At 37.9% G+C, this 23,590-nt stretch overlaps 2 protein-coding genes across 2 annotated transcripts; one reads left to right on the top strand and one right to left on the bottom strand.

Annotated features, from left to right (window-relative positions):
- The first annotated feature begins 153 nt into the window (after positions 1–153).
- pks1 (polyketide synthase 1) lies at positions 154–10,445 on the top strand. The gene is made up of 6 exons (XM_053615386.1): positions 154–202; positions 254–431; positions 1,532–1,692; positions 1,881–2,084; positions 4,212–4,393; positions 4,495–10,445. The coding sequence occupies exons 1-6, from the start codon at positions 154–156 to the stop codon at positions 9,967–9,969; spliced, it is 6,249 nt and encodes a 2,082-aa protein (XP_053471361.1). The 3' UTR covers positions 9,970–10,445.
- A 635-nt stretch (positions 10,446–11,080) lies between these two features.
- fasn2 (fatty acid synthase 2) lies at positions 11,081–19,416 on the bottom strand. Its single transcript, XM_053614213.1, has 6 exons — positions 19,359–19,416; positions 19,115–19,268; positions 18,595–18,755; positions 18,254–18,460; positions 17,178–17,359; positions 11,081–17,077 (listed from the first exon to the last, which is right to left on the bottom strand). Exons 1-6 carry the CDS (start codon positions 19,414–19,416, stop codon positions 11,531–11,533), a joined length of 6,309 nt encoding a protein of 2,102 aa, XP_053470188.1. The 3' UTR covers positions 11,081–11,530.
- Positions 19,417–23,590: the final 4,174 nt, after the last annotated feature.

Raw genomic sequence — 23,590 nt, 5'->3', positions numbered from 1 at the left:
GATGAGGAAGCTTTATAAAGGCCCTGGGATGTAGTGCAGGCATGGATATAGGCACATACATTCTGATCTGTATCAGGAACAGTGATTACAGAGCTGTATATACGGTGGTGCCAAAACTTTTATCTGCTAAAGAATTGTTGATATGCAAACAGCATGGATGAAGATATTGCTGTAGTTGGCATTGGGTGTAGCTTCCCAGGAGGTAAGTGCCAATGTGTTCCACACAGATTCTCCCCTGAGTATTGTACATAAGTACTTATATATGGCATCCTTACAGGTGAGGGACTTGACAATTTCTGGAAAGTTCTCATTGATGGGAAAAATTGTACTGCGGATATTCCAGAGCAGAGATTTGATGTAACACAGTGGTACAATCCTGATGACACCATTCTTGGGAAAATACAAACTACTAAAGCTGCTTTCATAGATGGGTAAGTCATTTTTATGGTTTTTCTTTTTCTTCCTCTTCTTCATCTTCTTAATCTTACTACTTTTCCTTGTTCTATTTCTTGCTCTACTGCTTGTTAAACTTATTTGCTTTTAAGATAGTTTTGTTCATTTTAAAAGTGCGATCTGTAAAGATAATTATTCTGTTGTTAAATCTTTGTTTTTGTTTTTTTTGTTTGTTTGTTTGTTTTTTTGTTTTTTTTGTTTGTTTTTTTACTGTTATGTACAATCTTGTAATTGGGCAGTGAAAAGGCTTTTGATATTTCAACTGAAGCTGAACTCAAACAATGACTATGAGGTTGACATGCAGAGTGTCTATATAACATTGAGTGTTTATTTAGTATTTATGGCTCTTGGCTAATTAGACAAAGGCCCAATAATTTAAATCACCATGTTTATTTGTTGGCTGTCAATAACTAGCAGAAGTCTATGATCAGTGAACAACACCAAATGTATCTGCCCTGAGAGAAAGCTTTAACCTGAAGACTGTAATTCAGTGTTAATTAGTTCCCTGCTTTTCGTGGGGGTTTAAGCCTTCAATTTTCTCCTTGGTAATGGTAATGCTCGCTGAGTTCAGTTCATGTGATTGGCCTGGCTAGTTAAAAACATTCCACTTTTTGACTCCGAAAACTCCATAATGCTTTTAACAGTAGGCTTTAAGCCACTGCTCTGCTGCAAGTTGAAGCTCTGTGCTCTTTGGTTTGGATTCAGTTGGATTTTCAGTTTCAGTGCTCTGGTTTAGAATCATGTAGTACTTCTGGTCCTATAAAATGGGAGGATTATTTATAGATTGGGGTGTAATTTTAAATTCTGCTTTAGGTCAGAGCCACAAAAACTCTAATAAAAGTCCTTTTTTTTTCAATTACGTATGTATAAATATTTCTGTTGTATTGTGAAGTATTTTACTGTATTTGTATTTGCTATCTACTCTGCTTTCTTTGGAATAATGATCAGTAGAAAAATATGGTAAATAAAAAGTCAACTGTAGAAATAAACCATTATTTTTTGGGTTACAACAATTTGATTCTCTGAGATACAAAAAGTAAAAGATTAATTATGAGGTATTCTGCTTCTTTTCTACCAGGTTCAACGAGTTTGATCACAGGTTTTTTGGCATCTCTGAAGCTGAGGCTAATTTTATGGACCCCCAGCAGAAGCTACTTCTGCAGTGTTCCTATAGAGCGCTGGAGGATTCTGGTATTCCCATGGAAAAAGTCAGTGGCTCCAGAACAGGTGTTTACATAGGTAATAACAACAACAGAATTTTGGTATATTTTAGTATTTAGTCTATTAGTGGAAAGAAAGCTTCATGAGATCACCACAGAACAGGCATTTGGTTGGTAAACAATTCTTAGTACAGCAGTGTCACTGACACTAATGTATCAGGTGCAGCAGCTGTGTATACATATATTTCTGCTCATGCTGTTTTTTAGGGCTCATGAACAGAGACTATGAAACACTACTGAACAACAGCCCGAGTACAATAACCCACTACAATGGCACAGGGACAGCTATGAGTATAGCAGCCAACCGGATTTCCTACACATTCAACCTCACTGGGCCTTCTTTTGCCATTGACAGTGCCTGCTCCTCCTCCTTAGTTGCAGTCCACGCTGCTTGCCAAGCAATCAGACAAGGTAAGGCCTTTCTTAACTTAAAGTACCACAAGGATTACAGCCCCCTTGGAGAAAATGTGACTGTAGTAATTGGAGCTAATGAATTGAACGTGTTTACATTTTATTTCAGTAAATATATTTCCAATGAGGATATTCACATGAAATTTTCACCAGACATCAATATTAACTCAAGAAATCCATAAATATAAAGAATTCACAACATTAAAGTCCATAAATAAAGTTATGTGTAATAAAGTGAAATGACACAGGAAAAATCAGTTCTCCAAGGCAAGGTAAGGCAAGGAACCAGCTGAAATCTGTAAGTGATTAGAAAATAATTATACCTCCTATCTGTGCAAATTAATATCAGCTAGGTTAGTGAATTGATGGTCTGTAAAAAGGCTTTTCGTTACCAAGGTGTCACACAAGAAACAGCTCATGATGGGTAAAAGCAAAGAGCTTTCCCAAGACCTTTGCAACCTTATTGTTGCAAAGCATATTGATGGAATCGGATACAGACGTATTTCAAAACTTCTGAATCCTCCAGTAAGCACCATTGAGGTCATTATCCACAAGTGTAAGCAACATCACGCCATCAACCGGCCACACACATGAGCTGCTTGCAAGATTTCTCACCAGGCAGTCAGAAGAATAGTCAGAAGAGTAGCCCAACAGCCCAGGGCCACTCGGAAAGAGCTCCAGAAACACTTGGAGGCAGCAGGTGCCATCATCACAGAAAAAACTATAGGCAATGCACTCCACCAGCATGACCTCTATGCACGCTCACCCCACAGAACTCCATTACTAAACAAAACGCATGTTGAAGCTCATTTAAAGTTGGCTACAACTCATTTGGACAAGCGTATGAAATACTAGGAGAGTGTAGTCTGGTCAGACGAGAGCAAAATTTTACTTATTTGCTGTCATACTTCACACCATGTTTGGAGAAGAAATGGCACTGCACATCACCCTAAAAACACTATTTCAACAGTGAAGTTTGGAGGTGGAAGCATCATGGTGTGGGGCTGTTTTTCATCACATGCTACTGGCAGACTTCATATAATTGAAGGAACGATGAATGCAGCCCTTTCTGGGAGATTCTTGAGAAGAATCTGCTGCCATCCACCAAGATGATGAAGGTGAGACATGGGTGGACCTTCCAGCAGGACAACAATCCAAAGCATAAAGCAAAGGAAACTCTCACTTGGTTTCAGAGAAAAAAAATCAAGGTGTTAGAATGGCCCAGTCAGTCACCTGACTTGAATCCAATTGAACAAGATTTAAAGACAATATGTTTAGAAGAATGGGCCGAAATCACACCTGAATACTGCAGCCGATTAATTTCTTCATACAGGAAGCATCTTGAAGCTGACATTACAAACAAAGGCTTCTCCACTAAGTATTAAATAAATTTCAGTTAGTGTGTTCAATACTTTTTTCCTGTGTCATTTCTCTTTATTACACACCTTAATTTATGGACTTTAATGTTTGGATTTCTTTGTGTGGATTTCTTGAGTTAATACCAAAGTCTGGTGAAAATTTATGTAAATAGCCACATGGAAATATATTTACTGAAAAAAATGTTGACGCGTTCAATACTTATTTCCTCCACTGTATGTATCGTTTCCAAGAAATTTTACTATAGTGTGTGTGCGCGTGTGTCTGTGGGTGTGTAATACACACACCATGTTATCTGGTTTCTGCAATAAAACAAATAGCTTGATAGCCCCTGATAACATGTGTTGATTTTTCCACAACCACTGTAGTAGTATTATTAGCGTGTCTGATTATTGCCTTCTTTTATGACAACTCATTTGGAGATATTTACTTGTGAGGTTATGGGATGTGCTTGAAGACTATGAAATCTTTTAGAAATTAGTAATAGGAAAATAGAAATTAGTTGGTGGGTCTGATTGTCTTGGAGATCTTTTGTACTTTACTGAAATTTATTGTATGAATTAAATGCTGGATGATATGAATGAATTAGATATGATGGTAAGATCTAAATAATTTTAGACCTTTTTTTTTTTTTTATCAAGTTACAAGTTGTGGAGGTAACCAGTGGTCATAAAATATGCTTTATACACATTGTAAAATGTTTTTTTTTTTTATCCTCTTGGTTTAGGACATGTTTTTTCTTCCCATTAGGTGACTGTGAGATGGCACTTTGTGGAGGTGTTAGTTGTATTCTTGAGCCACGGGTCTTCGTGGCACTCAGCAAAGCTAAAATGATTTCCCCTGAAGGGACCAGTAAACCTTTTTCAAAAAGAGCAAATGGATATGGTAGAGGGGAAGGCTGTGGAATAGTTCTTCTAAAGACTTTGAAAAAAGTATGTATGTTATTTTTAATGATGTCATGATAGATACAGTATAATACATTCAAATTATATATCCAATTTTTATGTTTAGAAATTTGTATTATTTTTTTAAGGCTCTTCAGGACTTTGATCATATTTGGGGCATTGTATGCAAAACTGCAGTAAATCAAGATGGCCACACTGTCACTCCAATCACGAAGCCATCTATGGTCCAGCAGGAGGAGCTGCTCAACAGAATCTATTCCACAGGGACCTACCTGTCTGATATCCAGTATGTAGAGGCTCATGGGACCGGGACTCCAGTGGGAGATTCAGTAGAAGCAGACAGCATCTCTAAAGTCATTGCCAAGGCACGACCCCCAGAGGTAGGGCCACTCCTTATTGGCTCAGTTAAGGGCAACATTGGACACACAGAATCTGCAGCAGGAGTGGCAGGACTGATTAAAGTACTTCTGATGATGAAGCATGAAACTATTGTACCTTCAGTGTTCTACTCAGAGGAAAGTTCTAGCATAGATGTTCAAGCTCTCAATCTAAAAATTCCCACCAAAGCTGAAACATGGCATTACACTGGTTCCATGGAGAGGGTGGCTGGAATTAATAGTTTTGGTTTTGGGGGAACTAATGCACATGCTATAATCAGAGAATATAAAGATGCTACATCCTCTAACTTGGAAAGGTTTGGTTCAAGGAAATTGTTTCCATTGTCTGCTGCCACAAGTAAATCCCTTGAGATGTGTATTGCTGACACTTATCAAAGAATCAGCACAGAAAACAAAGTTGACCTAACAACTCTTTTGTATACATCAGCATGCCGAAGGAGTCACATGAAACACAAATATAGGAAAGTGTATGTTACAACATCTCTTTCGGATTTAGAGGAACAGCTAATGATGAGCCTAAACACACCGCTTGACGCTATTAAATCAGATCCCAAGGTAGTCTTCATCTTCTGTGGGAATGGAGTTACATACAGAGGAATGTGCAAGCAGCTTCTGAAAGAGGAGCCTGTTTTCAGAGAAAAGATCAAAGAGGTTGAAAACTACTTTCAAAATTACAGAGGTACGAGCATTTTACAGAAGATAGCAAGCAGCTATGACAACGATGATTTCTCAAAGCCAGACATTGTCCAGCCCCTCCTTTTTGCCACTCAGGTTGCCACAGTTCATTTGCTAAAACACTGGGGCATCAGACCCACTGCTGTACTTGGGCACTCTGTTGGAGAGGTTGCTGCAGCCCATTGCTCTGGGCTTTTGTCTCTAGAGGAAGCAGTGAAAGTAATCTATTATCGGAGTGTTCTGCAAAGCAAAGTCACTGGAGGGAAGATGCTTGTAGTTGGTAATATAACTGTGTCAGACATTTTGAAAATTCTTCCAGCATACACAGGGAAAGTATGTCTAGCTGCTTTGAACAGTCCTCTGTCATGTGTACTATCCGGTGAGAAAGATGCTATTGAAAGTGTGCACCAAATGCTAAAGAACTCGTTTAAAGCAAAGAATATGTTCCTTCATGTCTTGGATGTTCCTGCTGCCTACCACAGTCATATGATGGATCCAGTACTGACTCAAATTAGAGACAGCATTGGGTCTTTAAATCAACATGAAATGGAATGCGAGTTATTTTCTACAGTAACAGGAAGGACATGTAGTCTAGGAGATTTTGTAACTGGTGATTACTGGGCAAGAAATATCAGAAATCCAGTTGCATTTGAACAAGCAGTGAGAGCAGTGGCCAGTAATAAGAAGAACATAATCTTTGTTGAGATTGGCCCAAGAAGGGCTCTGCAGAGGAACATTGTGGAGACATTAGGAAATGACACAGTGGTGCTCTCCTCAATCCAACCTGACAAAGATCAAGATGCACTACTTACTGTTGTATCCAAACTCTTTGAGCTTGGAGTCAATGTAGACTGGGACCAGTTCTATAATGGGTTTCAGTCACCACCAGCTTCATACCCAGTCTATCAGTTTGATTGCCCTAAAAATGATGTACACTTTGAGGAAGTAAGACAAGGTAATGAGGTGATGTCTCTCTGCCCCCATCCCCTGATAATTCCCCATAAACATAATAAAAGAATGTTCAAATGCAATCTGTCAGTAGAAGCCACCCCCTACCTTTGGGAGCACAAGAGCAATGGTATAGTCATTGCTCCAGGTGCCCTGTACACTGAACTGGCTTTGGCTTCTGTCATGGAATCTATGATCCCAAAGATGCCCCTTGCTTCACTTCAACTTACTATAAACTTTCAGAATTTGCTTGTTCTTAGTAAGAGGTCACACTGTCTGAAAGTGCAGCTTGAGCCACATGAGGACAAGACTTTGTTTCAGATAGAGTCCTCTGCTACAACACATGCATCAGGCACCATTGCTTATAGAAAAGGATCAGCTGTGACTAACCATCAAGACATTCTCTTAGACATTATTTCAAATAGATGTCCATCAGTCATACCAGGGGATCAGGTATATGTTACACTTAACCAGGCAGGGTTTGAGTATGGGCCAATCTTTCAACAGCTGGGTGACATCCAGTATGGAGAGGATTTCAAAGAAGCAGTAGCCAATGTCAGGATACCAGATCAATTGCTAACCCAGTTATACAAGTACTGCTTGCACCCTGTTGTATTAGATTATTTTCTGCAAATGACCTCTGTTTTAGCCTTGAGTAACAGCACTATTAAACATGGATTTCCCTCTGAAATTGGCAGCCTGGTGATAACTGCACCTCTCTGTGAGGAAATGGTCATATATATGAGGCTTACTCAGGAGATGCCAGAATACTTTGAGGTATGTGGTTGCTTCACAGACAGAAAAGGACACACACTGATTGAACTGAAGGATGTCAGAATCACACTTGTAGGAGACAGTGCAAAAGTTACTGACTTTTACTTCTTTCATAACGAAAGATTTGCTGTCCCTGCTATTACCAGCATAAACAGCAAACCAAAAGCTGTTGTCTTTGAGGATACTTTAGGTATTGCGAATGCTCTGAAGACATATTTACACCCATCATCTGTATTTTTCTCTCCAGCTGATGTAGGTTTGTCTTCTTTGCAAGTTCCAGATTTTCTATTGCACTTGGATCATCATACAGCTGATATGGAGAAAGTTCTCTTTATATGGAGCTGTCAAAACCTCAGTTTTCTTAAAACCCAGATAGTTCTGGAGCAGTTGGCTGACATTTGTGAGCTTTACCGTCACATTGTTTTGACTTTGAGGAAGTGCAAGCACTTGCGCACCCTTCATGTCATAACTTACAGATCCTCTGACAGCACCGTTGATCACATTAGTCCAGGATTTGTGCTATCAGGCATGACAAGGGCCTGTGCTGCTGAGTTGTCGGAAATTTCTTTTCAGTTAATAGATCTTGCCACAGTGTCAAGTGAAGACATAAAAGCACTGGGTTATATAATTTGCTCCTATAAAAGCCATGAGTACCCAGAGGTGATGATAAGACAAGGGCAGGTCCAATCAACAGTGATAACACGAACAGCCCTTAATAAAATAGACGAAGGTATAAACTCTTCATGGTCTGAGCGCTTCACCCTCCAGACAGCCAACCCATATGAAATGTCTTGCTTGTCAGCCATACCAACTAATGATGTACTTGATTTTACTGATGGAAAAAATGTGGAGGTCCAGCTCTGTAAAATTTGCATGCACTCCTCAGACTATTTTCCAGTCAGTCTGTCTGACCTGAAATTTGGTCAGACACTATATTGGAACAAACATACGTCTCAGAACCACAAACTTTTAGCCCTTGACTTTAGTGGGACTGTCACAGCTGTGGGAAAATATGTAAAAAAACTGAAAGTGGGAGACCATATAGTCTCCTGTTACCCCACTGTAGCAGCTTCCAAGGTTACCCTTCCAGAGGATGCTTGCTATAAAACAAAGAGACTTCAGTTTTTGAAGGACACTCCTTGTGTCTCCTACATTATTCTTGCTTGGGAGATTTTGCACAGTGCATTACCTAAGGTCAAACAGAACAAAACACTGGGTATTTTCTCCACAACTCCAGACTCCGCTCTGATGAAGATGTTAACTGTCACAGCAAACAAGTCGGGATGGAATGTTGCTACAGAAATGGAACTGAATGCACTTGGCCAACGTTTAGACCAGTGCCCTGTTTTTGTCCTCCTACCTCCTTATGATCAGGCATGCTTGGAACAGTTAAGCAGTGAGGCCAATGCAAAGCACATTTTTTTTGTCTGTGACAGTAATACACCTCCAACAAACATTCTTTCAAATAATAGTGAGAACATGTGCTTCCACTTTGTTAAAGTGTGCAACATTTTTCAGAAATCCTATCTCAAAACACAGAGTTCTGATGTATACAGATGGCTAAAAATGATGCACTTGGATAGCAAATTTTTGTCTTTACAAAGCAAGGCTTTCCATCCTACCAAATCTGAAACAGAGAATGTTGGATCATACTTCACTGCTAAAACTGTATCCTTGATTGTTCTGGATAACAGTGGGTCTATGGCTGGTAGGTCACAGATATATCTACAACCCAGACCAATGCAGCTCTTCTCAAAGACTGCAGTGTACATAGTTTCAGGTGGTTTATCTGGATTGGGACGTGAAACAGTCAAGTTCATTTCACACTGGGGTGGGAAGTGCATTGCTACACTCTCAAGGAGTGCTCCATCTGAGGAGACACAGCTGCATATCAACAATCTTAAAAAGAGATATGGGGCAAGGATAATCACTCTCCAGTGTGATGTGTCTGTGTCAGATGAGGTATTGGAAGCAATCACTGTCATTGGACAAAACTTCCCTTCTTGTCCAATAAAAGGCGTTTTTCACAGTGCTGCTGTGCTGCATGATGGGCTACTTGAAACACTTAACAAGTCTCTCTTTGAGAAAGTCTTGCGTCCAAAAGTCAGTGGTGCACTGAACCTTCATTATGCTACTTTAAACAGCAAACTTGATTATTTTGTATGTTATTCATCCATCTCCTCTTTTATTGGCAATGCATCCCAGGCTAATTATGCAGCAGCCAACTCCTTTCTAGACACTTTGTGCCACTACCGGCGTAACATCGGACTTGCTGCACAGTCCATCAATTGGGGACCTCTTAAATTAGGTCTTCTGTTCAACAAAGCAGATTTTCAAAAATTCTTAGAAACCAAAGGTTTGATGACAATGGAGGTGCCAGAAATCCATGAAGCTTTAAAGCACTGCTTATTGGAAAACAAGCCTCAACAAGTTGTGTGCAAATTCAACTTCAGAACCTTGAGGAACAACGTTCTCTCTCAGAATGCCTCTCTAAAAGTCCGACTAGCAGCCTTAATTGAGAAAGAGTTTGGAGTCAAAACAGTGAATGAGTCCAGGAAGGATCTACAGTCATCTTTTGATGATTACATTAGAAGCATGGTAGGTGACATTTGCAATGTTGATGCAGATGAGTTTGAACCTGAAACCTGCCTTGCTGCACTTGGCATTGATTCAATGTTGGCCATGACATTGCAGAATCAAATGTTTCAGGATATTGGTGTGAATATTCCACTTGTTTCTTTACTCGATCCTAACATCACTCTGAATTCACTGGCTACACTTCTAAAAGAAAGCAATGATGATAAATAAACAACATAAAAAAATGCACCTTTGTATCTTAAATCTATGCTGATTATTTGATCAATTATTGAAAAATGTATAAGGTCGATAATGTTGGCAGGAGATCAAAATGACACATGCTGAATATATTGGTAATTTGTTAATTTGTTTACGTTGTATGTAAAGAAAACATTCTATTAAGTTTTGCTATGTATTTTGCACAGCCAAAATAAACTTTGAACTTGGTACCTGTATGAGAAATAATAAAACTATGATGATAAAAATGTGTTGTTTCTTTGTACACAAAAAAATAGTCAAATGATAGTGGCCTTATATGAAGCTGCCATGTATGTGAGGTGCAGTATTTATACAACTAGAGATGTATTTAAACAAGAAGAAATGTTGCTGAAGTTAGTATATTCAAACATTCTGTATTTCAATTTAGAGCCATTTTAAGGTATCTGATAACATATTTTTTGTGTCTGTATATACACAGCAAGTAAGAGTTTCTGTGGGGATGGATACAGATGTTCTCTAAAAGAGTCGGTCTGTCTTTGCGCTTTGTACCATATATAGAAAAAAAATAACTTTTCAAAAAGGGTGTAATTTTGTCACTGAATTATCAGTCTTAATAATGATTCATTTTAGATTAAAAAATAAACAACACCCACAACCCTGAGCAAAAATGCTCATGTGGAAAGAGTTAAACTCAGTCATGTGACACTTTTATGTTGACCTTTAAAACAATAACAAATAGAAAGAAATTAAATAAATAATTAAAAATGACAAATTTTATTTTATATTGCACTTTTTATATTTAAGGTAAGAAAGCTGTTTGAGATATTGAATGGAAATGATCTGATAAGAATGATCATGGAGAAAGAGTAGACCCTTAAAAGCATATTCAGGTATTTTATTTGTTGGTTTGTTTTGTGAAGGACCCAGAATTATGTTAAAGAAAATCAGAATAGTTTTGAAGTGGTGGGTGATTGCCACAGCAGTTGCTGGCCTCTCACTGTACTCCATAATTCATATAATATAAATGATATTCCAAAATAGTCCATAATTCATATAAATGATTTGTATAAATGATTTATTGAGAAACATAAATACAAGTTACAACAATAAATAATTAATTCTGTTACAAGTGTAATCAGCATAACTGAAAATATGAATCATTGAATTTAACTGAATATAACTAAACACTGTAGCCAAACAGTTTGGTCAAAGGATATAAATAAAAAGATTACGGGAAATAAATGTTAAATATATTTACAAATCAATCTGTCTTTTAGATCCTAGTTAATGAATAACAGGTGTGAGACCTATATTAACTATATAACTATATACAATTTCTCCACAGCATAACCTGAAAATATACATTAAATATTACAGCCATAGCATTGTGCAGAGAACAGTTACTAACATAACGGCAATATCAACACAAACACTAACATTAGTTAGTATATGCACAATAGTTTAATACTATCCCAATGAATATAAATCCAGAACGGTGCATAAATGACACCAATAACAGCATTTGAATTGCACTTCAACATTTACTCATATAAACCATCTTCTGTGAAAAGAACTAGAATCCGGTCATCTCCACAATCGGGAGCAAGTCATTTCTACTCTCTTGATTTCCCCCATTTTCAATTTCCACCAGTATTTTAATCAAGTCTGACAGTGTCTTTTCTGGATCAAGGAGTGTTACCAGAGGCACATTCACTCCTTTATCTTGGAAGATCAGGTTCTGCAGTGTCATGGCTAACATGGAATCAATGCCCAGTGATGACAGACAAATGTCATCATGCAGCTCATCTTGCTCAATTTGAATATTTTCACTTATTAGTGATTTGATATATTCATTAGGTGAAGAGATCATGTTAGTCTGTTCAAGTTTTGAGTTGATCATTTTAGCCTTTTTGAGCTCTTCCTCTACCAGTGCGGATAACCGCATGGTGAGGGATTTGTTTTGAGACAGGACATTATATCTAATGTTCTTGAAATGAAATTTGCACACGACCTGTTGAGGTTTGTTGATCGAAAGGCACTGCTCAAGACTATCATGAATTTCTGTAACGTCCAGGATCATCATTCCTTTTGACTCCAGAAATCTTTGGAAATGGTGTTGGTTTAGCAGAAGACCCAAATTTAAAGCCCCCCAGTTAATTGCCTGCCCAGGAAGTCCAATGTTCCTGCGGTACTGGCAGAAGGCATCCATAAATGAGTTGGCGGCAGCATAGTTTGTCTGTGAAGCATTGCCAAGGAAGGCTGAGATGGAGGAGTAGCACACAAAATAATCCAGATCACAGTGTTTGGTGGCATAGTGAAGGTTAATTACACCATTCACTTTTGGCCTCATGACTTTCTCATAGAGGGATTTGTTTAGGCTTTCAATTAGTCCATCGTTAAGGATTACTGCACTGTGGAACACTCCTTTGATTGGTTTGGATGGGAACAGTTTACTGATCTGAGCAACTGCTTGGTGAACTTGCTGTGAGACTGAAACATCACATTGTAATCTTATGATTACACACTGACACTGGTTTTTTAGATTATTTATCTCCTGTTCTATCTGACCATTTGCACCACTCCTAGACAGGATAACAACATTCCCTCCACCTCTCTGAGCAATGAACTTCACTGTCTGAAATCCAAGTCCTGAGAGCCCACCTGTCACAATGTAAACAGAATCTTTCTGGAACAGCTTTTTGGCTTTTGGTATCAGTGGGATATCTGAAGGTTCATCCTTGGTGTTATGACTCAAGACCACTACTGGCATAGTCTGACACCTGAAGTATGATTTAGAGGGCAAGCAATCAGTGTTTTCACTTTTTGAATTCTGAATGGTGTGTTTTTCAAAAGCCGCAAATGTTCTGTCCAAATGCATGTTTTTTACCCAGTGAAACACGTGCGATTTCCGTGCTCTAATTGATTGCTTTTGCATGAGGCTTGATGTGAAAAGAATTTTCATATGAACCTCATTATTTTGACCTCTAAATGCAAGCTGACTGACACAGGTGTTTGGCTGGTTGTCAGCAACAAGAATAATATCTCTAACACTTGTAATTTCACTTGCTTTTGTAATGACCGTTTCATCATATGGAGGCAGAAGCACAATTCCTGCCATCTCACTGAAATCATGAGACAATTGATCAGCGTTTTTGACCATAGTGACACTCCAGCCTGATTTGACTGCCGTGACAGTTAATACTTTCACCAGAACTGAGTCTGGGACGGTGGAGAAAATTCCCAGCTTCTGGTGCCTGGCCTTGGGTAGGACACAGTGTAAGATCTCCCAAGCAAGTATAATATAAGATACACAGGGAGTGTCCTTCAAAAATGGAAGTCTCTTTGTTTTGTAGCATGCATCTGCTGGAATAACAACTTTGCTACAGGCAGCAACAGGGTAACAGGAGACTATATGGTCTCCCACTTTCAGTTCTTTCACATCTTTTCCCACAGCTGTGACAATTCCACTGAAGTCAAGTGCTAAAAGTTGGTGGTTCTGACAGGTGTGTTTGTTCCAGTACAGTGTCTGACCAAATTTAAGGTCAGAGACACTAACTGGAAAATAGTCTGAGGAGTGCAAGCATATTTTACAGAGCTGGACTTTTACATTTTTTGCTTGAATGGGTTTAGTACATTCATCAGAAACTACTGATGACAGGCTTGTCACTTTGTAGGGATCAGAGGTTTGCAAGATAAAGCTTTCACACTGTGATTTGTGGACACTTTGATGTGAGCTGTCTAAGATTGGTGTGTGAATAATCTGAGGTTTAAGAATCTGGCCATTTTTTATGACTAGCTCTGGGTATTTGCTGCAAGGGTATGATCTGATGATCTCAGCCAAGGCTTTAATGTCTTTCGTAGAATCAATGTCTATCAGCTGAAAGGAGAGGTCTGACAATTCAGCTGCACATGCTCTTGTCATTCCGGACAGTACAAAACCAGGACTGATGTTGTCTACTGTTCCTCCTGATGACCGGTAGGTTACTACCCTGATGGAGTTTTGGAAATGCATTGACTTAAGGCCTGCAACAATTTTCCGGAAAACCTCACAACAACTTGCCATGCATTCTAACACATTCTCTGTTTTGTGCAAGTTTAAATCTGCATCATACCACATGAACAACACTTCCTGGAAGGTTGTATTGACATTTTGGATGTTCAGGTCAGACAGAAAAACTTCAAATCCATGTTCTATCAGTACTTCGGTGTGTGTTAAGGAAATGTATTTTGACGCTGAGTCTAAGTATTGTTGTATGCCTGTGGAAATTCCTAGGTGATCAGCAAAAACCAATGATTTCGGTATTGAGTTGTTGTCATGCTCTGAAACTACGCTGTAACTGTTGTGATAAAAATACTCCTCTACAACACGAGAACGATTCCCTAGGTAGGTAATGATCACATTCTTGAGTTCAACCAAAACCCTGCCATCTTTGTCAGCAAAACAACCACAAATGATAAGTTCCTCATTTCCCATATGTGTTGCCTTCAAATACACAACCATCTCCTTCTGCAATGGTTCAAACACAGTTAGGCTGCCTATTTGTGAGGGAAATCCAGGCCTTCCTAAGAAATGATATGTTCCTGTGACAGGAACAAGTTGCATGAAATAGTCTAAGACTACAGGATGAATGTAGTAGTCATGCAGTTGGGGCAATATTTCATCAGAAACAATAACATTTGCGTATGTTTCTCCAAGTTCCTCTCCATAATAAACATTTCCCTTGTTTCTAAAAACGGGACCATACTGAAATCCACCCAAAGATAGGTTCTTGTAGAACTCCTCAGAACTCACAACAGAGTGACATCTTTTAGAGACACAGTTCAATGAAATGTATGACTCTTCAGGCAATCTTGCCTCTGTTGACTCAACTTTCCCTGATGCGTAGTTTACTGACAAAGAGTGCACCTTGAACTGAAAGCTATGCCCTGTTGTACTTTCAGTTGGGTCCAATCGTACTTTCACATCAGGTGTATTCTGAGACAAAACACATGGGGTGTGAAACTTTATACTGAGCTGCAGTGAGCTTAGGGGCATTTTTGGTTTTACACTTGCCATGACAGCTGCTAACCCTAATTCAACATAAAATGCCCCAGGGACAATGGCAACACCTTGGTGTTTATGCTCATACAGATAGAACAGTGCCCCAGATGAGAGGTCACAGCTAAAGTCCAAGCCATTTTTACTTAACTGTGTAATTACAGGATGGATACTACTGTCACCAGAGAGGGTTGCTTGAGTAAGTACATCTTTCCTCACACTGTCAAACTGATACCTTGGAAAAGGAACTGGTTCCATCTCACAGCCTTTGTAGAATTGGTCCCAATCTATATTGACTCCCATTTCAAACAGTTTGGATACAACAGTTAGCACTGTCTCAACATCTTTATCTGGCTGCACTGAGGACAGCACCACTGTGTCGTTCCCTAGAGTCTCGATGATGTTTCTCTGCAAAGCCCTTCTTGGGCCAATCTCAACAAATATTGCATTCTTGGTCTGTTTAACTGATTTTAGTGCTTGTTCAAAAGCAACTGGCTCTCGGACGTTTCTTGCCCAGTATTTACCATTAACAAAATCTGTTGGGCACACCTTGTCTCCTGACACTGTTGAGAATAATTCTGTCTCTATATTCTGTGCATGTAATTGGCTTATACTGTTCTCTACTTTTTCCATAATAGGGTCCATCATGTGACTATGATAGGCAGCAGGCACATCCAAAACATGCAGGAACAAATTTTTGCCATCATCTGAATTGCTCAAGCTCTTGTGTAAATGATCAATAGCATCTTCATCTCCTGAAAGTGTGCATGACTGAGGGCTGTTTTGTGCTGCCAAGCAAATCCTCCCAGTGTAAGACGGGAGGATTTTCAACACATTTGATACAGGCATGTTGCTTACAACAAGCATTTTCCCTCCGGTTACTGTACTCTGCAAACTACTGCGATAGTAGATCACCTTTACTGCATCCTCAAGTGACAACAGACCAGAGCAATGAGCTGCGGCAACCTCTCCAACAGAATGTCCAAGAACAGCATCTGGTCTAATCCCCCAGTGCATTAGTAGATTAGCAATGGCAACCTGTATGGCAAAGAGGAGAGGCTGAATAATTTCTGGTGCTGAGAAACCAAGCTCAGATTCAGACTCACTCTCCAGTGTCGCTATTAGACCAATTTTCCCATATCTTTGGAAAAGATCCTCAATCTCTCTCACTTTCTCCCTGAAAATAGATTCCTCTTTTAGGAGCTGTTTGCACATACCTCTGTAAGTAACACCATTTCCACAAAACACAAACACTAGTCTTGGATGTTGCTTTGCTGGGACACACTTTTTGTCTTGCGCATGCATAAGTTTCTCTTTCAAATCAGTCAAAGATAACATGTGAAATGCTTTCCTGAATTTATGTTTCCAGTGACTCCTCCTACAGCCAGAAGTATATGCCAGGCTTTGTAGATGTGTTATGTTCTTTGCATTGATATTTTCTACTGTGTCTTCCATCATCCTTGCCAATGATTTCTCTGATGCTGCAGAAAGTACAAAAAAATTGTGTTGTTTCTTGATAGCTTCTTTTGTTGATTTTGTCTGAAGATATTGCTTTACAACTGCATGTGCATTTGTGCCTCCAAATCCAAAGTTATTTATTCCAGCAACTCTAACGGAACCTCTGCTGGTGACCCATTTCTCAGCTTTGGTGGGAATTTTTAGATTGAGAGCTTGAACATCTATGCTAGAACTTTCCTCTGAGTAGAACACTGAAGGTACAATGGTCTCATGCTTCATCATCAGAAGTACTTTAATCAGTCCTGCCACTCCTGCTGCAGATTCTGTGTGTCCAATGTTGCTCTTAACTGAGCCAATAAGGAGTGGCCCTACCTCTGGGGGTCGTGCCTTGGCAATGACTTTAGAGATGCTGTCTGCTTCTACTGAATCTCCCACTGGAGTCCCGGTCCCATGAGCCTCTACATACTGGATATCAGACAGGTAGGTCCCTGTGGAATAGATTCTGTTGAGCAGCTCTTCCTGCTGGTCCATAGATGGCTTCGTGATTGGAGAGACAGTGTGGCCATCTTGATTTACTGCTGTTTTGCATACAATGCCCCAAATATGATCATGGTCTTGTAGAGCCTGTCAGATTATGTACAAAAATGTTATTGTTATTTACAATGAAAAATCATTATGGGTGAATACGTATGTAATATGGTATCTTTTTTATGCAGTGAAATACTTTTTCAAGAGGCTTCAGAAGGATAACACCACATCCTTCTCCTCTGCCATAGCCATCTGCTCTGTTGGAGAATGGTTTACTGGTTCCACCAGGTGAGATCATCTTTGCCTTGCTTAGAGCCACAAATACTCTTGGCTGAAAAATGCAGTTAACACCACCAAATACAGCCATTTCGCAGTCTCCTGTTAAATAAAGCACAGCCAAACAAACATTAATAAAGAATAATAGCCAAATAGCTCATTCTAACTCTAAATATTCTAGTAGAATGCACACACACCTCCACAATTATTGACAAAAACATGCTAGATCACATCCTGTAATTACAATCTCAAAAATGATTTTTTTTTTAATCTTTAAAAATATTTTTCTCTCAGTCTTCAGAAATTATACCTTTGACCATGCCTTATTTTGCTGTGGCATAAATACGAACAAGGTAGCACTAGTATCTATTTGTCATGAATCACTACAGGGAAAACCAAGGAGCTTTCAACCCAAAAAAAAAACTAAAATGGGGACTAAGCAACTGATATGCACCACTGGGGTGCTATTAGTGCTTTGGGCTGTTTTGCAGCTAGTGTTCAAGAGCCTCTTGTGAAGATTATTGGCATCATGCATGTGCCTGGATATATTAGCCCAAACCTTGGTTGCTTCTACCAAGAGGTTAATACTTGGTCTTTCAACAAGTTTCTGACCGCAAACCTATGTTCAGATCATCACATGGATGGTTTAAGGACACAACATCATTGTATTGCTATGAGCGATCATTCTTTCAATTTAAACTCTATTTCTAACCTGTACCCTGACTTAAAAAGGATGGGCCAAATGCACAAACCAAAGACTATAAAGCAGTTTGAAAAATTATTATTGGAAGATGTTTACTGCTGTTATCTCATGGGAGGTGTAATCAGATTTTAATTGTTACAACAACAAAAAAAACTAGACATTTTTTTATGTTAAAAGCCTACTAAAGTAGCATTTTACAGTTACCCTATCCATTAAAACTTACGTTACGCAAGTTTATGAATAGTGTCAATAATTCTAAAGTTGAATGTATATTCATTTTTCTGTTATTTTACCTTGTCTCATGGCTTGACAGGCTAAATGAAGGGCAACAAGAGATGAGGAGCAGGCGCAGTCAATGGATAAAGAAGGTCCAGTAAAGTTGAAGGTATAGGAGATTCTATTGGCAGCTATACTCATGGCTATACCAGTACCAGTGCAGTGGTTAATGATGACAGGATTGACATTAGCCATGGTGAGTTCATAGTCTCTGTTCATGAGGCCTGAAACAACATTTAGGAGTAGGTTTTTCCCCCAAATTTTCTTCTCCTTAATAAAAGTTAATGTTATACTTAACTATTACTGTAATACAGAAAATACATCACTGTTAATAATGAAATTATGTTTTGGTCATTACCCAGAAAAACTCCTGTTCTGCTCCCACTGGCCTTCTCCATGGGCATCCCAGCATTCTCCAGTGCCCTGTAAGTACACTGCAGCAGCATCTTGTGCTGTGGATCCATTTGCTCCATCTCAGCATCGGTGATGCCAAATAATTTCTGATCAAACTCATTGAATCTGTAAATCAAATGTAGTCTGATATTAAGTGGCTATAAATGTATATTTCTACATTCTATAAGCATGTCTATGATGTTATAGAATAAGACATTAAGGACAGCTAATTAGTTAATTATTTGCCTTCTTGAAAAAGAAAACAGCTATTAATTCATAGTTTAAATGAAAGATGGTCAGTATGGAAAGTCACTGTAGGTGTAGATGCTTGTTTACTTTACAGCATTTTAGTGTGATAAGAAATGAAGCAGTCCATAAAGAAATCACATTGTAAATGATCAGTGTCATGTTCCTCTGCCTCTTACTTCCTCTTAAAAAATTCAACATAAAAAATTTACATCTTTTTGCCAGACTTCAAGGCTTACCCATCAGCAAATGCAGCTTTTGCTGTCCGTGACTTTCCTGCCTTATTGTCATCTGGATCACACCACTCCTTCTGGTCAAACCGCTCAAACGGTATCTGCACTGCACAGTTCTTTCCCTCAAGCAACACATTCCAGAAATTATCGAGCCCTTCACCTAGAACAGGCAGATTTCATTTGTGTACACAAAACGCAAATTATATATATAAAAAAATTGAAGTGAATGTTTTCAGTTTAATATGCTTACCTCCAGGGAAATTGCATCCTATGCCAACAATAGCAATCTCTAAATCGTTATCTTTCATGATGACAGGAATCTGACATAAATCTAATAAAAACAAAAGTATTGTACAAGCTAAACATCAATAGAATATTTAAATATGAGTGCCCAACTCAAGTATTTGAGGTTTACCTGCATCTTCATGACAAATCTTTAAGTTGTGAAAATCGTCAGGCGGTTGCTTCACTTATAAACGTTTATATAAGCAAGTGCGATAGATAATGTTTACCAAACCAAGGACAAGGTGCTTAGATAAGATAATTAATAGTTAGATAAGATATACTAAGATTAACATTTAACGTCACTGTATCATGTGGTAGCAGACGAGGTCGGGTGAAGCTGCTGAATCAGTGTTAAGGGTAGAGACATCAATAATCACTAACAATGAAAGATCCTAGTAAAGATGTTGGGCAGAAGCACAGTGTGGAAAAAAGTAGGAAATAAAGTATTCAACAGATTCAACAGTAACAGCACAAATTACACACTTCAATGGAGCATGTAGTCTTACCCATACAAACAAGCAGGATGTAGTCCATAGGTCAGTATGATTCAAGGGTTCTTCAGTTTGTCACTTCGGGCGAATCCTTAGTGACAAGAGGGTTTAATAACAGAGACTAGTGCAACTGGATAATTAAAGCAATCTGGAAGAACTAGGATGTCATCAAGATTATGGGACTGCAGGGGGTTGGGGCTGTCACAATAGAAACCTTGAAGTGTGAAGCGGAAAGAGCAGAGCAACTGTGGGTCATAGGTACAATAGGGAAGCAAAGGCTATCAAGCGTGAGGCTGATAACAAGACTAAGGCTAGAGTGGTAGGTATTACTAATACTGGCACTATTTAAAAGGTTATGCTCAGTTTCTTCTTCTTCCTGGAGAGATAACTCATTCTCAGGCTCTGTCTGTAGACTAGGGGGGTTCACAGGGTTTTTGTATCCAGTGACTCCATTGTAAGAGCTCAAAATTCTTACAATCTTGCAAGCTCACACACTCATTCACACCTACCTTCACCTTTTTTGGAAGGAAACTGGAGAACCCGAAGTAAACCCTTGTAAACATGGGGAGAACATGTGAAACTCTACACACATCAATGTAAAAAACACATAAAAGATAAAAATATTTAAACACACACACACACACACACACACACACACACACAGTACTGTGCAAAAGATTTATGCACATGCAAAGAAATGCTGTAGAGCAAAGGTGCCTTCAAAATAATGAAATTAAAAGTTTCTACATTAAACAAAAATACCACAAAGAGCAGTAAACAGTAGTAAATGAAACAAAGTAAATATTTGGTGGGACAAAAAAATGAAAATAGTAGTCTCCGGTACAATTTGTGCAGTTTTATAAGGAAATGAGCTGTAAGTTTTATTGAGCATCTTGCAGAACCAGCCACAGTTCTTCAGGAGACGTTGAGTGTTGCACTTGCTTTTTATTTTTGCAGCAAAATAGAGCAGCCTTCATTATGTTTTGTTGTCTGAAAAGTGTTCTCTTACATAATATACTGCTTTCTTTAATGACATACAAACATTTTTCTGTAACATTTAATTTTGTGCTGGAAAACTAATGTTTGGGAATCTAAAATGTTTTTTGTACTGACTCGATAATGTAGAAGTCATAACATAAAAAAATCTATTAAAAAGTTTATTTAAAAAAATATATTTCAATTAAATATTTTTTTTTAAAAAGTCTATTAAAAAAAAAAATAGGGTGCCTAAAACTTTTGCATAGTACTATACACACACACACACACACACTTGTGTAATTGTTTAGATTCTTGAATAATGTTATGATAAAAGTCTGACCCAGTGCATAACGTGGTGTTGGTAAAGTTTTGTTTAACCCATGTGAGCTGGAATGGAGTTTTACAAATGCTCAGACTATTTCCTAACATCACTGTCAAAACCAGCTTAAAGGGGGTCCAAAAAACTGGTACCTCATGGTAGCAATTCTACAAAAATAACTACCTACAAATTCTAAACAAAACACAAAACATTCAAATAGAACAAGGGATCAGACTGAAACTGTAAACATGTGTATTATGGACAGCTGCATTTTAAATATTATGTTTTGGGTTTAATATTAGAAGGTGAGTAAAATGAAATATTTCTATAGGACTTCTTTCTGTCCTGTAGAACATGATTGGTTTAAACAGCACTGTTGAATTGGAATTGGTTGCTGACTTGTTTGTGCATATAAATACTTACTTTCGTTTTCACTAGAGCAAGGTTTATTGCAGATGAAGCGTAAGGTCATTGAGTTTTTATAACGTTAGCGATATAATTAGAATATAGTCATTCATTTATCAGTAACCACTTTATCCTGAATAGGATCGCGGTGTGTCCACAGACAATCCCTGTAACATTGGGCATAAGCATGCAGTGCTGTCAATTGCAGGGTACTATTCACACACTTTTAATATATTGCTTCAATATACAGGTGCATCTAAAAAATTTGAATATCGTGGAAAAGTTTTTCCCTGTAATTTAATTCAAAAAGTGGAACTTTCATATATTCTAGATTCATTACACATAAACTAAAATATTTCAAGCCTAATTCACTCATTAGAGCTCTTCTCAGGTCAACATTTCTGTATTATAAATTCTTTATTCTAATATTTTGAGATACCGGATTTTTTTTTATTTCCATGAGCTGTAAGCCGTAATCATCAAGATTAAGCAAAAAAAGGCTTGAAATATTTCACTTTATGTTTAATGAACCTAGAACATATAAAAGTTCCACTTTTTGAATTAAATTACGGGAAAAGAAATGAACTTTTCCACAATATTCAAATTTTTGAGATGCGCTTGTAGTATAGATGGAATTGATAATATTTTATATTTAAAATAAAAACAGTATTGCGCATGAATCTCTAGTTGAGAACAAATATGAACTCAAGTGAAGTAGCTGATGCTGAATTCATGGACCATTTCTGGCATTTTTACCTCTTTCTTTTTTTTTTTTTAAACCAGTGTTTCTGTGAGCACAGTGCCAAGATTCATATTTAATTTAGTTTAGGCTACTTTGGATTAAAATACACATATAAATATTTGAAGAACTAAACAGATACAGATACAAATACAGATAGTGGCACTGTGTTAAATTTTGGTATGTGTGTATGTTAAAGTAATAATTTGTTTATGCTGTCTAAATACTGCTATGCTGAATTCAAGAAAAAAAAATCCCTGAGGGGATTGAAAAATAGTAAAGCAATAAAGCAAGAATTAAGTAAAAATTCAGACATGTTTATATGAGGAGTAAACCACAATGGGCATGCTGGTATAGGAAAATAATCAATGACTGATTCTGTTATTTTTCCAGTAGAAGCAAGTATTTCATTCCTCTTATGTCACTGCATTGTGCTAAAAATTTATCAATTAGATCCAAAGATCTTTTTGTCCATTAAAATAATAAACATCCTGTATTCTTTTTCTGTTTTTGAAAAAAATAAAAGCCCCCCCCCCAGAAAGCCCAAAGTCCTCTCTCCTGGCAGAAAACTTCAAAGTACTCTCAGCCTTTTCACTGCACATGAATGACACAACGCTAGGAACCCGCCCCCTAGTGGCAGTCGTATTTATATACAGTGGTGTTCAAAACTTTTATTTAAAACTGGAAATAAAAACTTTTACCATTTTGAAAATTATAAAACAAAAAAATGAAATGTTTTGACTATTCAATATCCAAGATGTTAGAAGCAAATTTGTGATACTGTCCATGCTAACTGCTTTGTACAAAAGGTCAGATTTTCTGTGAGTCTTATCAGTTCCATTGAAGTACATGTTCAGATGACATTCTGATGGATTTGATCTAACTTGTGGAGTTGTGTCAACTCGAGTGCACACTGTCATTAAAGCAAAAAGGGGACACACCAAATACTAATAAACTCTGAAATTCATGTAAATATTTGTTATAATATTTATTATTTTCACTCAAGTTATTGCTATAAAATCACTTGTAATGAAATCCTTTGCATTAAATTGGAAAATACTATCAAGCAGAAGCATTTTCACTAGTGGTCTCAGACTTTTGGTCTCGATCCTGAAAGGTCTATACATTTCAATCAGAACTATAAAGAGCATGTCATTAAATTAAATAATTTCTACAAGAGACCCTACAATACAGATCTTCAGTAAAATGGGGGGGATTGTAGGATCTCTTGTATAATATTTCATTAGAAGCCCATCAACACACTC

This window comes from Ictalurus furcatus, chromosome 1, assembly GCF_023375685.1.
Source record: "Ictalurus furcatus strain D&B chromosome 1, Billie_1.0, whole genome shotgun sequence".
NCBI lineage: Eukaryota > Metazoa > Chordata > Actinopteri > Siluriformes > Ictaluridae > Ictalurus > Ictalurus furcatus.
The sequence above is the reverse complement of the archived record's forward strand: the minus strand, read 5'-3'. Positions and strand labels throughout refer to the sequence as shown.

Excerpts from the sequence above, each read along its gene's own strand:
- fasn2 (XM_053614213.1), bottom strand. The coding sequence starts at position 19,416 with ATGAAAGATAACGATTTAGAGATTGCTATTGTTGGCATAGGATGCAAT. Across the intron at positions 19,269-19,358 it reads AGGATGCAATTTCCCTGGAG|GTGAAGGGCTCGATAATTTC; the intron begins GTAAGCATATTA and ends TGCCTGTTCTAG. Across the intron at positions 17,078-17,177 it reads TTCTGAAGCCTCTTGAAAAA|GCTCTACAAGACCATGATCA; the intron begins GTATTTCACTGC and ends ATAATCTGACAG.
- pks1 (XM_053615386.1), top strand. The coding sequence starts at position 154 with ATGGATGAAGATATTGCTGTAGTTGGCATTGGGTGTAGCTTCCCAGGA. Across the intron at positions 432-1,531 it reads AAAGCTGCTTTCATAGATGG|GTTCAACGAGTTTGATCACA; the intron begins GTAAGTCATTTT and ends CTTTTCTACCAG. Across the intron at positions 1,693-1,880 it reads CAGAACAGGTGTTTACATAG|GGCTCATGAACAGAGACTAT; the intron begins GTAATAACAACA and ends GCTGTTTTTTAG.